Source organism: Camelus bactrianus, chromosome 14 (assembly GCF_048773025.1).
Source record: "Camelus bactrianus isolate YW-2024 breed Bactrian camel chromosome 14, ASM4877302v1, whole genome shotgun sequence".
Lineage (NCBI taxonomy): Eukaryota > Metazoa > Chordata > Mammalia > Artiodactyla > Camelidae > Camelus > Camelus bactrianus.
Genome location: NC_133552.1, coordinates 63,621,952 through 63,635,981, shown reverse-complemented (window position 1 = coordinate 63,635,981; position 14,030 = coordinate 63,621,952). Strand labels below are relative to the sequence as shown.

At 43.8% G+C, this 14,030-nt stretch overlaps 1 protein-coding gene across 5 annotated transcripts in view; it reads right to left on the bottom strand.

Annotated features, from left to right (window-relative positions):
- Positions 1–14,030, bottom strand: part of TPP2 (tripeptidyl peptidase 2) — a 58,850-nt gene that overhangs the window by 24,316 nt on the left and 20,504 nt on the right. For 4 of the 5 annotated variants that reach the window (XM_074378496.1, XM_074378495.1, XM_074378493.1 and 1 more), the window contains 10 exons: positions 12,155–12,318; positions 10,470–10,624; positions 9,735–9,811; positions 7,689–7,816; positions 5,553–5,652; positions 3,768–3,916; positions 1,919–2,034; positions 1,229–1,397; positions 398–555; positions 19–95 (listed from right to left, as the gene is read on the bottom strand). In XM_074378496.1, the coding sequence (XP_074234597.1) occupies positions 19–95; positions 398–555; positions 1,229–1,397; positions 1,919–2,034; positions 3,768–3,916; positions 5,553–5,652; positions 7,689–7,816; positions 9,735–9,811; positions 10,470–10,624; positions 12,155–12,318 (1,293 nt within the window). Of the gene's footprint in view, positions 1–18; positions 96–397; positions 556–1,228; positions 1,398–1,918; positions 2,035–3,767; positions 3,917–5,552; positions 5,653–7,688; positions 7,817–9,734; positions 9,812–10,469; positions 10,625–12,154; positions 12,319–12,441; positions 12,574–14,030 lie in introns of those variants that run through there. The other variant, XM_074378497.1, reaches the window with a different exon arrangement.

Here is a 14,030-nt window from a genome sequence, read left to right as displayed (position 1 = left end):
TGGTAGCTTGGTACTTACTTTGCTGCTATGACTGCGGTGATTGGAACTCTGAACAGAGGACCTGCATTAGGTGATGCTATATCATAGCCACATACCTTGAAAAGAGAAAAAGCTTTAGCATCCACAAATAAACTTTTTTAAAAAGAGAAAATAAAAGAAGAAAAGGTGAATCTATTCACAGAATTAATCTAATATTAAAATTGAAAGGTCCTAAGCACAAGCTGGCATCAACTTTCTGACGTCAGGACACATAATTAACGGCAAACAGACTAATAAGCAAACACATGCAGGACAACCCTGACTTATTCAGACTAGTGGGGAGTGGACTGCCACACAAAGCACTTCCACACATTTTACAGAGTAACAAAAGTCAAAATGAAGATACACCGATAGATACCTCTGTGTAATGCAGTCCTTCTCTTAAGCCCCTGGGGTCCACACGTATGTTTATGTGTCTGCACTGATTCATGAGTTCCAAATGGCTGGGACACTGAACCCAAGATGAATTGGAAGTTAAAGCTAAGTGAAGCTGAAGGGATATTTTCTCAGAGTTTTCTGGCATTAAAAAGACCAAAAAGAAAAGATTAGTATTTTTTCCTTTTCTTCCATTTTAAAATGTTCTATTTTCTCTCAAGAAAACTCAGCAGATGAATTTGCAGTCAGTGAGGGCTCCCAAAACCCAGCTTAAATACACCGGCCACAGACCCTCCCTTGCTTATTTCAGCGTGCTTGCCATCCCCTCATGCTTTCACCCAACAGGGCGACCACCTTAAAACAACGCGTTTCGGTGGGCAAGTCTCATCGCTACAGCAGTTAGCAGGATCTGACTAAAAATACAGCGACGACCCTCTGGTTCACACTCCCGGAGCTGGGGTCCTCCCCGGCTGCCTCCGCTTCCCACTCTACAACCCCAAACTCTGTCCTACATCTAAGTAGTGGGAAAGAAAAGGAATGTGATGTTTTATTTTATCATCCACAATTCAGCAAAACCTCCAGGTCATGAAGGCCCATTCTCCCCGTTTACCGGTAGCCCCGCTGCTAACCACGCGCCCTTGTGTCAGGACCCTCCCGCTGTCAACTTCCCCTAAAGCCTACACAACTGACAACAACACTGGCGAGTCACGTCTTCTCTTTAGAACATGAGCCTGAGCAGCGTTTCCCTACAGCGGTACCACTGATTAGAGCCATAAATGTGAGCACTTCTGCTTACTGTCTGCTGCTCACTTACCCGTGTCTTCTGGAAATACAGGTTCAATGCCAACGCCATGATCTGAAGGTGCAGCCACCTGAACAGGATCTCGGAGGTAGATGCCACGGTTATTTCCAACAGTGACAGTGAAACCTAATTTATTAGCAAATGATGTATTCTGAACGAGGTAGTCATAAGCTTTATCAACCTAGGTGAAAGAATACAGGGAGTAAGAGATAAATGGTTGGGTCAAGAGAATAGTTTATTGCAAATTACCAATTTCATTTCCATCATAGCAAAGTATAAGCAAAAAGTTAGTTTCCACATTCACCTCTGAACCACAGGGCAAGCCCAATTAAGAGGGCAATTCTACCTTTCTAGACAAAATACTGGTCTAGCCACTGGACTCACCTTCCACGCCACTCTCTTTACTTCCACGTGACCAAAGCTAGGAACTCAACCACGGGCCATTTTTTTGCCCTCCGCTGCTTTGCCTTGAAATTCCACCCTCTACCCGTCCTCTTTCTATTACATTTCTCTTCGTGCCACAAATCTGTCTTAACTGCAAAATCTCTTTATATCCTCTTTGCTTACAGTTCAGAGACGACCGTGGCCATGTAATCTACAATTAGATAAACTCAATCATCAGAACAGCAGGAATATCTTCCGGTAACAGATGAAATGTCATCTTCCTGATTTACAACCTGTTTTTCATAGAAACAATAATACCTGAATAATACCATGTCCCTGGGCAAATACTTCTATGTTGTCAGCCTTCACCGCAGTGTTTTCTAGCGCTCTTCTGACTGAATGAACTGTGTAGTTAACATTATTAGCTTTCAGACCTAAAATAAAAAAAAAAAACGAAAACAAGAAAGCAGTTTAGTGTAGCCTGCTACTTGAAACCTTTCCCTCCTCACCAGTATAGGTAACGGGTACGTTCTCTGGTTTTAACATCTTGTGTTTCAACAACTCATTTTTAAACCTTTTTTTTTTTTTAATTAAAAGAACTGACCTAAACAGTCAGATTCAGACTGCCTGCATAACAAAGACTCCATTCAACAGAAACTACCGCGCGTCCACAGGCAGTGGCACGAATGCAGACTCTGCAGAGGGAATGTCAGTGGATGAAGCAAGTACCAAAAGGCACTCGAATGACATTTTCCTTAAAATACTGCTGGTCAAACCATATGGGCACTGGCAGAAGTTCTCCACCCAGCCGTGCATCATAAACACCGAGGGAGCTGACACCAGCCAAAAGGATGCTGAGGCCCGGCACAATGAAACCAGCACCTTCGGGATTGGATCCCGGGCACTGGCACCAACTAGGAGCTTCCCAGGCAACGCCAGGGAGCAGTGGGGCTGGGAGTGACTGCTCCACGGGAGGGACGGACGGGCGGGCCGCCCATCCGCACACCTGCTGCCGTGACCGCTGTGAGGGACAGAAGACGAGCAATGAGGCACTCCCGTCCCCGCAGAGCTCACTGCACAGGTCAGCACTTACGACAGTGTGAGAAATGACAAGACCAACGTGGAAACACTATGGTGCTGCAAGAGCAAATCGAGAAAGTGACCGATCCTGTCAGGGAGAGTCTGAGAAGAGGTGAAGCTCCGTTGGGTGAACAGACACCTAAGTCAGGTCGGGGGATACACAGGTGTCTGCGAGGCCAAAACAGCACACAAGAACTCCAGGCAGAGAGCAGCGTAACAAAGGTGGGAGCACGAGCGACCCGGAAAGACCTGGTGAGGGTGAACAGGACTCCACATGAGGGTGGAGGGTCCCGGGACGCGACCAGAGGGACACCTCGGTGGCTGAATCCTCGCAACAGCCTGGCTACCCCAAGTGTGAGCCCGAGTCAATGTGGACGCCTCCCCGTGTAACGCGCAGCCTCCGCACACCCCCGGGAGTCCCAGCTCCCTGTCCACTTCATTTGCTCCACAGCAATATTCCTTACCCTCTAACACGGAATATAAACGACTTTTTAATTTTGTTCATAGTCTGTTTCTCCTCCAGCTTTAATATAAACTCTGCATGGGCAAGTATTTTTGATGTTTTGTTCACTAATTTAGCCCTAGAGCTAAAATAATGCTTCACAGTCAGTAAGAGCCAATAAATGTATTTGCTGAGTGAATGGATACACATTCAAATCATGATTATCACACAAATTATTCTCCACCTTGAACTTTACTTTGAGCCAGGACCCTACCAATTCTCCACATCTTCTCACCCTGAGAACTTCAGAAAACAAAAATATCTGTCTGCAGTAAGGTAAGAGAAATGTATTCACTTGTTTTTTATGGCCACAATCAGATGTTATTTTATGCTATAAGCATGAAATTGTCTAGATACTTCACACCTACTTAGATAAGCTTATAAATAAATGATGCATCTCAGAACCAGGACTAAGGTGAAGTATACACAGGTAACTTTAAAAATCCATTTTATCATCTCACTTTTATCTCATTCAGTAATAAACTGTGACTGAAATACATGCAGAGTAGCCAAAAATTCACTGTGCAGGAAATTTAGGTACAGCAGTTAAGTCCAGGCATGGAGCGCACTCGTCAGCGGCCTCACCTGACAGGATCAGGGCGATGCCCCCACACGCGTTGGGAGAGGACATGGACGTCCCATTCATGAGCTGAGTCCCTCTCAGCGTCCAGTTAGGGACAGAAGCGATGGCTCCTCCTGGGGCACTGATGCTCACTCCAAGGGCCCCGTCAGCGCTGAACAAAAGCAATTAAAGTCTGCTTATGATGGTGAATATTTGATAAGCAGGGGCATTTACAAACAGGCCACTGGTCAAATATTTTACAGTGGGACACACGAACGCTCTACAGTCACTGGAATCAACGGGGAAAACGACCCAGCACAACTGTCTCCCTATTATGCAGCAATTTTTCTCTCTTACAAATCAACAAAATTTGTGCATGGGTGCATCTGGGCTTCCACGTGGCAGGCCGGAAGTGCCAGGTGTATTTGTAGAGGACAATAAATCAATGTCACTGCTCAGGCTCCTTGAAGAATTATTTTTCTCTTGTCTGTAATCAGCGGTAGTTTCCCCTTTGTCTATAATGTTTAAAACCACATTGTCCAGTAGAACATACGTGGGACACATGACATTTTAAATTTTCTAAAAGCCACATAAAAAAAGCTAACAAGAAGACAGTGACATTAACTTTAGCAACCTATTTTAACCCAACATATCCAAAATATAATTTCAACACGAAATCAGCAAGAAAAAATGAGTTCATTCACTCTCTTTTTTTGTACCAAGTCTTGAAGAGCTGGTGCTCACTTTACATCTGCAGCACATCTTAGTTTAGACTAACTCATGTGACCGGTGGCTGCCATGCCGGACTCCAGCCACACGGCTGCCCGCCTAGGCTCTGGCCGAGCAGGGCCAGTGGATTTAAAGCCCGTGGAGCTCATCATCGCGTCGTCACCGCATACCAGCTCTGCCCTCGGCCCCAAGTCAAGGAGCAACGTGGCGCACACTCCTTCCTCCTCTCTGAAGACTGGCTGCCTCCTGCCACCGTTCCCCACCAACAGACTCAACTGCTGCCATTCCTGGCTGGGAATATTCGGGCAGTTTGGTTTCCTATTCTAACAGAGCCCTGAGCGCAGTGCAGACAGCACCTGCCTCCCGTAACGGGTGGTGGCATCCCCTCTGTGAGTGTCTTCAAGCAAACAGCACCTGCTGACCCGTGAAGACACCCACTGCACCCCGGGGGCCACATTAGGCGACAGAGGTGCCTGAGTGGCGTGCGCTCCCATCAATGCACCCGGCAGTGACTAAAGCGATGCTCACCAAAATGTGATGAGATCTAGGGTGACTTTCCCTTTCTTCTTTGCATCATCTACACCGTCTACCAATGTTCGCACTGAGCGTTTGGTATCTTACAACTGGGAAAAATAACTGGGGAAAGTCATGAATTCGAACTACTTCCTCGCTCTCTATTAATCTTCCACTAGTCTGTTAAAATATCTCAACATAAAGCATTTCACGTGTTTAAATCAGTGTTCTAAAAATAGGTTCCATAAAATGTAGATTCAAATTTTCTTAAAATAAAAAATAAAACTTTACATAAACCCTACATATTCTTAATGAGGGATCATAGATAAGGGGGTAAGAATTTATAACTCAGAATACTTATGTCATAATCTAACAATGAAATAACTGTAATCTATTTCTTGAATTATCTATTTCCCTGAAATGAGATTGCTTATCAAAATGAAAATGCTGAGAAAGTAAAAACCAACAGAAAAAAAAAAACTCGGTAAAATTACCAAATCTTTGCCGCGTCCCCCATCTAGTCTAACAAAATATCTGTAATAGTCCACGTATGACTCTCAACCTACCTGGGGCCTCTTGAAGACCATGTGTACTGGTTTGCGGGTAATTTCTCTCTCAGAGAATACTCAGCAACCATCATGTCGGGAGAAACGTACGCACCAACACCTGTGGGGTGGGTTTGGTCATTAACAAAAGGACACAAAATATGGACCCTAACTCTAAACCCACTACAGACTCGGCTGTGCGACCATAAATCCCTTGCTCTCCCTATACCACAGTTCTCTCCCATAAAGTGGAAAGATAAGAAAATTTAATAATCAGGGGAAGTTCTCTATGTACCAGACATTACACTCGGTGCTATGCCTTTGTATATAAAAATATCTACCAGGATTAGTACGTGGATTAAATGTAACGATGTACCTAAAAGTGTCTGTATGTACAAAAGAGAAAAAGAAATGTGCTTTAAACTATAAAAATAGAACTTTAGAAAAAGAAAGGAATTAGTTGATTGGTCTTCATTTTAAAATGACCACTGTATCCAAAATTCTACTCATAAAGCTGGCAGTAGTCCTCCCCCCAAAATGGCTGCAATAAACAAATAACAAGATAACATGCTAGACCTTCTAGATAAATGTGCAAATGCAAACTAGGCAGAGAGACTCTGCAATCACAGAGCACAGAGCTCAAACTCAGTTCCTGCATTCCAGAAATTTGGGAACAGGACCTGGAGAGGCTGAAAAATTGACTAAACACAAGGAACAGCAGAGACAAGTCTTAGAACCCAAGCCCACCCCCTACTCTTTACAACACTCACATGTTCGGAGTAGGAGACCAGCTAAAACAAGTGAGTTGAGGGCTTAGGTTAACAATGCTGCCACACAAAACTACACTCATTTTGAAAAATTTAGTTTAAAATTTTCAGTGACTCTGAGGAAAAGAAAATGACAAAATACGGAGTACTCTAGCAGAGGAGTGTATTTTAATCATTAGGGACCTTTCAGATCTATTTTGCTTCATTTTAATTTGTGTACTTAAAGTATTTAAAGGTCTGGAATACACAGTGGATATTTCACTGGCAGGCACTGTTGTGATGTAATTAAGAATTACTTAATCAAGAGGTTTCAAATTACATAAAGCAAGCCACACGTCGCTTAAAATTTACAAGCTATGAATAAAAGCATGTTCTATAAATCTAAGATAGCTGTTATTTTAAAATAAGTCTTTTAAAAAGGACCAGTTTCTAAACTTTGATGCTGAAATGTTGTTATGTATCTACACCACCTGTATACTACCTATACAGCTGTGGTAACCCCTGTGATGTGTACACATCTGTGCAATTACGGACGCATACACCAGGAAAACTATTTGGCACCAGTTTTTATAGTTATGCATCCAATCACAAATGTTAAGAGGTATAAGCCTTATTTTGATCTCAAATTTAAAAATAAACAAAAAAAATGTACGTGTCATTTACTACATTACTCTCAATTCATCTTCCTCTTTCATGCCTCGTATTAAAAAAAAATGAGGTGGGTTTCATGTTTTGTGGGGGTTTTATGCACACGGTGACAGCTACTGTACCATAATGTAAGCTAATTTTATTATCTTCACATTATGACTGCAGCTAATTTTGATGCCCTACAACTCTTGTTGACAGGCACTTTGCCCACTAGATTCCAGTGAAAACAGACAACATTGCATCGGATCCTAGAGACCAAAGAGAGGGAAAACAAATGTGTTTCAACGGCTTTTCTCAGTAATGAAGCTCCCTTCCTCTACAACCAAATCACTCTGCATGTTCCAGGAGAAATTAAAGGAGGAAGCTCTACTATAAATAAGTAGGAACGCACTATAAATAAAAAGTGAAGCAAGTGTCTTTATTTGTGCTGCTCACTTAGTCTGGGAAGCCCTTCCCTTGCTTGTTTCCACCTACTGAAATCCTCATTCCCACACTTCTTCCAGAAAGCCTTGCCTAAATTCTCAAGTCAGAGGGAGCCGCACCTTTGGAACCCCACAGCACGGATCTGTACTTCCACTGAACCGCTTGCTCCAGTCTGCAGGTCCCTACTAGGCTTCAGTCTCCTGAGGATCTACGTAAGGGTCACGGTGTCTTGTGTGTAGCAGAGACACAGTTCAACATTGGACCAACTGAGTTTCTGGTTGCTTGTTTTTAAACAAGTCTCCTAAAACAGGGAACTAACCTATCACACTCGACGTGGTTCCACCCGGACACCCGACTGTAGAAAGGCATGGACCGTTATTCCCAGCACTTGAAACATAAATTATATTATGCTTCCACACGGCTTCACTGATTACTTCACAAATCCTCCTGGAAGAGAGAGAGAAGGCCTTTAAACATATAAAATTGTCCCATTCTTCAAGAAATACATTATTAAAATACGAAAATATTTTCAAATATGGTTTATATGAAAAAATAAACCAAAACATGGGTTCCAAGTCATAGAAGTAAAATGGCGCCCATAGGTAAGAGGGTGAGCTTCAGACTCACTCAGGGACAGTCTCAAACTACAAGTGCCGAGCGTCTATGTCCGAAGTGTTTATACTACCAAAATACGTTCAGATGCAGGGTTGAGCAAATCTGGCACATCCACTACTGGTGGAAGATGATACAGCCATTCCAAGAGTTCCCCTTCGGTTGGGTTTTAGTGTAGGCAAGGAGTCACGGGGTCAGGTTAAACATGGGGAAAAGCTAAACACAAAACTGAATATATATGTGGAAAATAAACTACAAAAGGACCAAACGCAAAGACTGAAACATAAGCGGTGACTAGGAGGTGGGGCAACAGGGGGTTCCACCTCCACCCCCACTTAAAGTGCCAGCAATGGCTCCTCAGAGGATCCTGTACAGCTGTGATTAGCAGCAAAGGTGAACGGGGAAAATAAGGTACTAGGATGAACTTAAGAGTAAGATTTAAGAAATCTAGTTAAAGCTTGATAGCAAATTTAAAAAGTACCAATATTAATGAAAGGAGATGAGGGTAGACTATGAGGAAGGAAACAGGGTCAATATGAAAAAAGGTAAAGGGCCAAGGATGCTCCAAAGTCATAAATGTGAAGGAAAGAACATTAGGGAAAGAAGACTTTAAAGGAACCAACGTCAAAGGGGAGAAAGAAACACTCTGAGGTAAATAAAAATCCCAAAGCAAGAGAAGAAGGGGCAGGATTACGGCCATGAATGAAACGCCTGAAGGTGACAGGGAGCTTGTCCCAAGGGCAGGAGAGGAATGCCTCACAAGGCACCTCGTACCAGCTGTCTGAGGAAACTGAGTTACTGATGACGGCGCGTGGCGGGGTCTGGCTTGGTCAGAGCGGGGCCCGGCAGGGCTCTGTGAGAGAGCTTCAGGGAACGGGTGGGAGGGCGGCGCGGAGGCTGGCCGGCGGTCCGTCAGGGCGTCCGCTCGCTAGCGCGAGCTCAGTTACCGCCGTGGCAACGGCCGTGAACCCGGGGAACTAACAGCAAGCTTTGCTGGAAAAGTCGGCGCAGGCAGCGCGGAACGGAGAGGCTTCTGAGCCAGAGTTACAGCGAGCAGACACTAGGACACGTCTGTGTAGTGCCACCCATCCAGGAAAGGGGAGGGTGACCGCAGTCTTTAAAGAAAGAGGAGTGACTTCTGACCCCAGGCACTTCTTTCATCAGAGAAGGGGAAGGCAGGCGGTGTGGTCAGACAGGTCACAGGAGGGGCACGGGGTCCCCGAGTGCTTTTATTTCCTCTGGGGAAGACAGAGGCGGGGACGCCAGCTGAGGAATGAAGGGGAGGGTTACTGGAGAGAAGAAGGGGGGAGAGGCCCATCTCGGAGTGGAAGGGACGTGCAGTGTGACCAAAGACAACGCTGAGGGAACACCTGCCATTCGTGGTCACAAACTTAAAAGCCCGACGTCAGTGTGACCTCCAGCAGATCCTGGTCCATGAGTTGTGGGGTCACTGAAGTGATTCCAGGGCTCCCACAAGTCTAGACTCTGTCCGGGAAGCACACCTGGAGGAGCTCAGGCTGTGTGTGGATGAGGAATTTCAGAGCCGGATGGGCTGACGTCTACTGGGCCAGGAGGGCACAACTACGTCAAAGACCAGACCCCGGGAACGGGGGCCAGGGGTCCCGGAGACATAGTGACCACCTCCCCCTTGCGACTGCTCTCTTCCGATGTGCTACTCAATCCAGTCACAAAAACACTGAATACTCTTCATCAGCTAAGCTTCTATGGCTAACAAGCGTCAAAGGACACTCACCCAGAATTTGGCCAGTGAGTTGCTTCTCCATAGCTGTAGTTGACAAGGTCACATTTATGATTTATAACTTCTATCATCTATTAAAAAGACGAAGAGAGTCTAGTTTAGACAGCAATTTATAGAAACAGATTAGCCAGTAAAATAAAGGCATGAAATCCTGTAGTTTCTTAACCAATCCAAATTTATCAGTTGCTCCCAGGAATATGGTTGATACACTTAAAAAAAGGTAGGGGGGTTACCCAGAGTACAGGAAGTAGCCAATAAAAAAAAAAAGTCAGCATTTGCAGAATGGAGTGGGGGAAATAAACAGGGATGGAATGGTTTTAGTAAAGTTATTATTAAATTCACGAAAGTTAAAGTAAAATTAATTCATATGTTGAAATGTAGAAAATAAATTCTTCTAACACTGATGGAACAAGTTGGCTCAAGGGTTTTTTTGTTTTTTTGTTTTTTTGGTTTTTTTTGCTTTTTAAAGTATCTCAAAGTAGCTTGCCAGGAGATTTACTAAAAGTGAGAAGTATAATATAAGTATTTTCATATTTTCTAAAAAAACTTATCCTAATAATTTTCAGTAAAAATTTTAAAATGAATTAAGTGTTTTTGCTTTTTAAAAGAGTCCTGCACACCAAATACCATTCCACATGTTTCTGGAAATGCAAGAGCAGTTTATAAACCTGAAAATATCCAAGATCATTAAGCACTGGTCTTCAAAGTCAACAGCTCACAAACACTCACAGCTCTTATGAGGCCTGTGCCTGTTTCCATTGTGCTGAGTCTTGTGTCACCAATCTTGATGGAGAGAACCTGGGCGCCAGGAGCTACGCCATTCCGTTCAGGCTCTTCTGGAAAATGCCCAGCAGCTATACTCGCTACGTGTGTTCCATGGGCTCCTGGGAGAAACAGGCGAGAAAATGACAAAGCACCCTCAGAGACTCCAAGTTCTGACCATTAGATTCAATTTACATATAATAAGCATGATAAAAATAATCAAATAAAAATATAATCTCATCTTAACATCTAGTGATTTAAGGTAATAATCTTAAATCTCTTAACAATAAGTCACAAAAATGACAGTTACATACACTCTTCTGCCACCCTGGATTCTATCTTGTTCCCTGAGGAAGAAAATGCAGGTCACAAAGGTGAGGAAGGATTTGCAATACATGTCACTGACAAAGAGCTTAATCCAGAACATAATTTTTCAAATCCCAAAGAGAAGAGAACCCCAAAGAAAAATGGGTAAAACATCTGAAAAAGCATTTCACAAAAGGGGATAACCAGATGGCTAATAAATATAAGAAAAGATGTTTAACTTCATTAATCATCAGGAAAATGCAAGTGAAAGCCACAATGAGACATCTCTTATTAAAATTCTGAGGCTATGGCTGCAGATGCGCGCTCACGCCCTGCTTGGAGGAGAGGGGGATGGTAAAAGGGAGCAGTCTTCTTCTGTGGAGAAGAGCTCAGAAGTTTGTCTTGAAAGTTAAATATGTACCTACCACACCGAACCAGCTCTCCTGCATACTGGTCCAAATTAAACAAAAGCATATTTCCACACAGGCCAGTACATAAATGTTGAAATACACCCAATGTCCATCAACAGGGCAATGGATAAACCAACCATGGTGCACCCACAGGGTGAAATCCTTCTCAGCAATAAGGAACAAGCTATTTACAATCATGATGTGGATTCAAACCATTATGCCGAAATAAGGCAGGGGGAAATAAAAACCCTGCATTTTTTAGTCCATTTATATAAAAGGGACAGTAATCTAGAGTGACAGGAAGCAGCTCGGCAGCTCCCTGAGGATGTGGGTGGGGAGAGGGCTGGATTATAAAGGCGGACAAGCAACTTTCTGGGGGTGATGGATACGTCCACTACCTTGATGGTGGTGAGGGTGTCCTGGGTGTACACGTATATCAGAACTTAATCAAACTGCGTGTGTCTGTGTGCAGTCTTTGTACTCCAGCTACATCTCAGTGGGGCTGGGAGATGGGTAGGGAAGAGCTGGCAGTCCCACCTCACTATCCTTGCCCCTCCCCAGAAGTCACCACTATCCTGGAGCTGCTGGCAAATTCTCCCCACCTATAGTTTTATATATTTAACACACACTTATGAACATAGTATTATTTGGCATTTTCAAAAATTTTACACAAATGTTTAATCACCTACCCATTTTTCAGTAAAAATTTGTGTATTTGAGATTTATGCATCTAAGTACATGTAGATGTATTCATTTTGATTACTATATACTATAATCCACAAAATTTTTTTTAAAAAACCTATTATTTTGTTGATGGGTATTTAGAAAGTGTACAACTTTTTTGAAATTGCACAGAACGCTGCACTGAGGACCCCTTCCCCTGACTCTGCACTCCCGGGTGAATTTTCTCTAGCTAGCAGACGTGAGACAGCATACCTCCACTGGTCACAATGGAGAGCAGGTTTCCATCATCGTAGATGTTGACGGAGTAATTCAACATCTCAGCTGTGCCAAAGGAGCCATATTCCTGGGCCTCTTTGTAGTTTCTCAAAACAGTAGATTTACTCAAATCTCCGTCTTCATTTGAATCAATGCAGGCTCTGTAAATTGAGAATAAAGAATAGGTAATGAAATTTATCTTATTTTCTTACCTTCCTAAAAACCACGTGAAACAATTTCTCGGGCATCTTCCGACTGCCCTGTCTACTTTCAGCACAACACACATGGTGGCGTCTGGTTTAGGTCCCGCTGGCTCAGAGAGCCATCAGCAGAGATGAGGTAAGACAGCGGACAGGAACCAGCCCTTAAATGAAACCAGGCACAAAGAGCTTTAGGAACCGTCCTTCACGGACTCCAGGCAGAAAACCATCCACCTGCTTAAGAAATCAGACCAAAGCCACGCCCAGGCCTTTAGACCAGTTTAGGACAATTGTGACGCACAGTTTGGGCCCTGCTTCCTGCTGCTGCTTTTAGAACTGACTTCATGAACCCACAGTGTACGCAGGCCCTCGCAGCTAGATGAGCCACACAGAGCCCTGGTCTCATGTTTACAGCCTCAGGTAAATGTTTATTTTTCACAGAAAGCTACCTAGTATGGTTGTCCTCCTGTCTGCTCTCTCCTCATTTTACTAACTTTTCCATTTTTAAAATATATATTCCAAACACTTAGAAGACAGTCTGATTAAAACTAAATACATCTAAAATTAAAAAGTCATAAATGAAATGCGTATCATTTAAGGGTCAGTATTATGTGTTCAGACCTTTTTGCTCATTTTCTAAATAAGACCTGGGCTTTAAAAGCCACGGAAGCCAATCACAGCTGCTGCAACGAACGAGCGGAAGCACCAGCGCAGTACAGAGGGCGCCAATTACACGTCCTAGGGGTCTTTCATTAACAAACTGCAACAGTTTGGAAAGAAGAATCTCTGAACCACTGGTTTGTTTTTATGTATACTTCTATGTGTGTCTAAGATGATTTATGGTATCTCAAAATAAAGACACAGAATACAGCAAGACATAGGAAACTGAACACTTAAAGGCAAAGCGAGGCAACGAGAAAACAAGCAGTGTACCACAGCGAGTCAGAACGGAGCCTAACAGGTGACGTGCAGGCCACCAAGTCTTCTGCATCTGCCAGCCAACAGCACTTCTGATTCCAAAACATAAGTAAGTGGTCAGCATCCAGGCTGGAACTCGCTCTCAGGGCCCCCTCTCTCACACAGCCCACCACACACTCCGCATTTCTAGCAGCTCCTCCGTCATCCTCTGATCTCTCCTTTCTACCTTCATCCCCTCTCCTACCCTCCGCTCAGCCAACGTGTGCTGAGCCTTCAATGAAATCTTTCTTGACGCTTCCTAGCAGGGTTCAGATGTTCCTGACACTTGCTTCCAGAGTCTGGAGTCCGTGGAGTAGATTCTAGAGAGTCTACTTGGTACAAAGAAGGAATCTGCCAAATGATGAATGAATGAATCAACATCTTTAACAACACTGTCACAGCAAATACTGTGACACATCTCACAGAGCGTATCTTACAGCCACCATCAACATGGAGTGACTCAACAGTTCAAGCACCGTATCAAAACACAACTACACAATTTAGTGCCTTCTCTAAGTAGGACATGGCGCAAGGCTGCACGTTTCTGAAGGTCTGGTTGGTTTAGCTCAAGGGACAGTTGTTGGAATTGAGAAAGGGAGTGTGAACATGAGGTCCGCGGGCAGGGTTAGATTACGTGTGGGGGCTGGGGAGGGAGAGGTTTTGGGTTACAAGTTCACGAACATTTTTCATACATTTCTTTGTCCAGTTTTTTTATG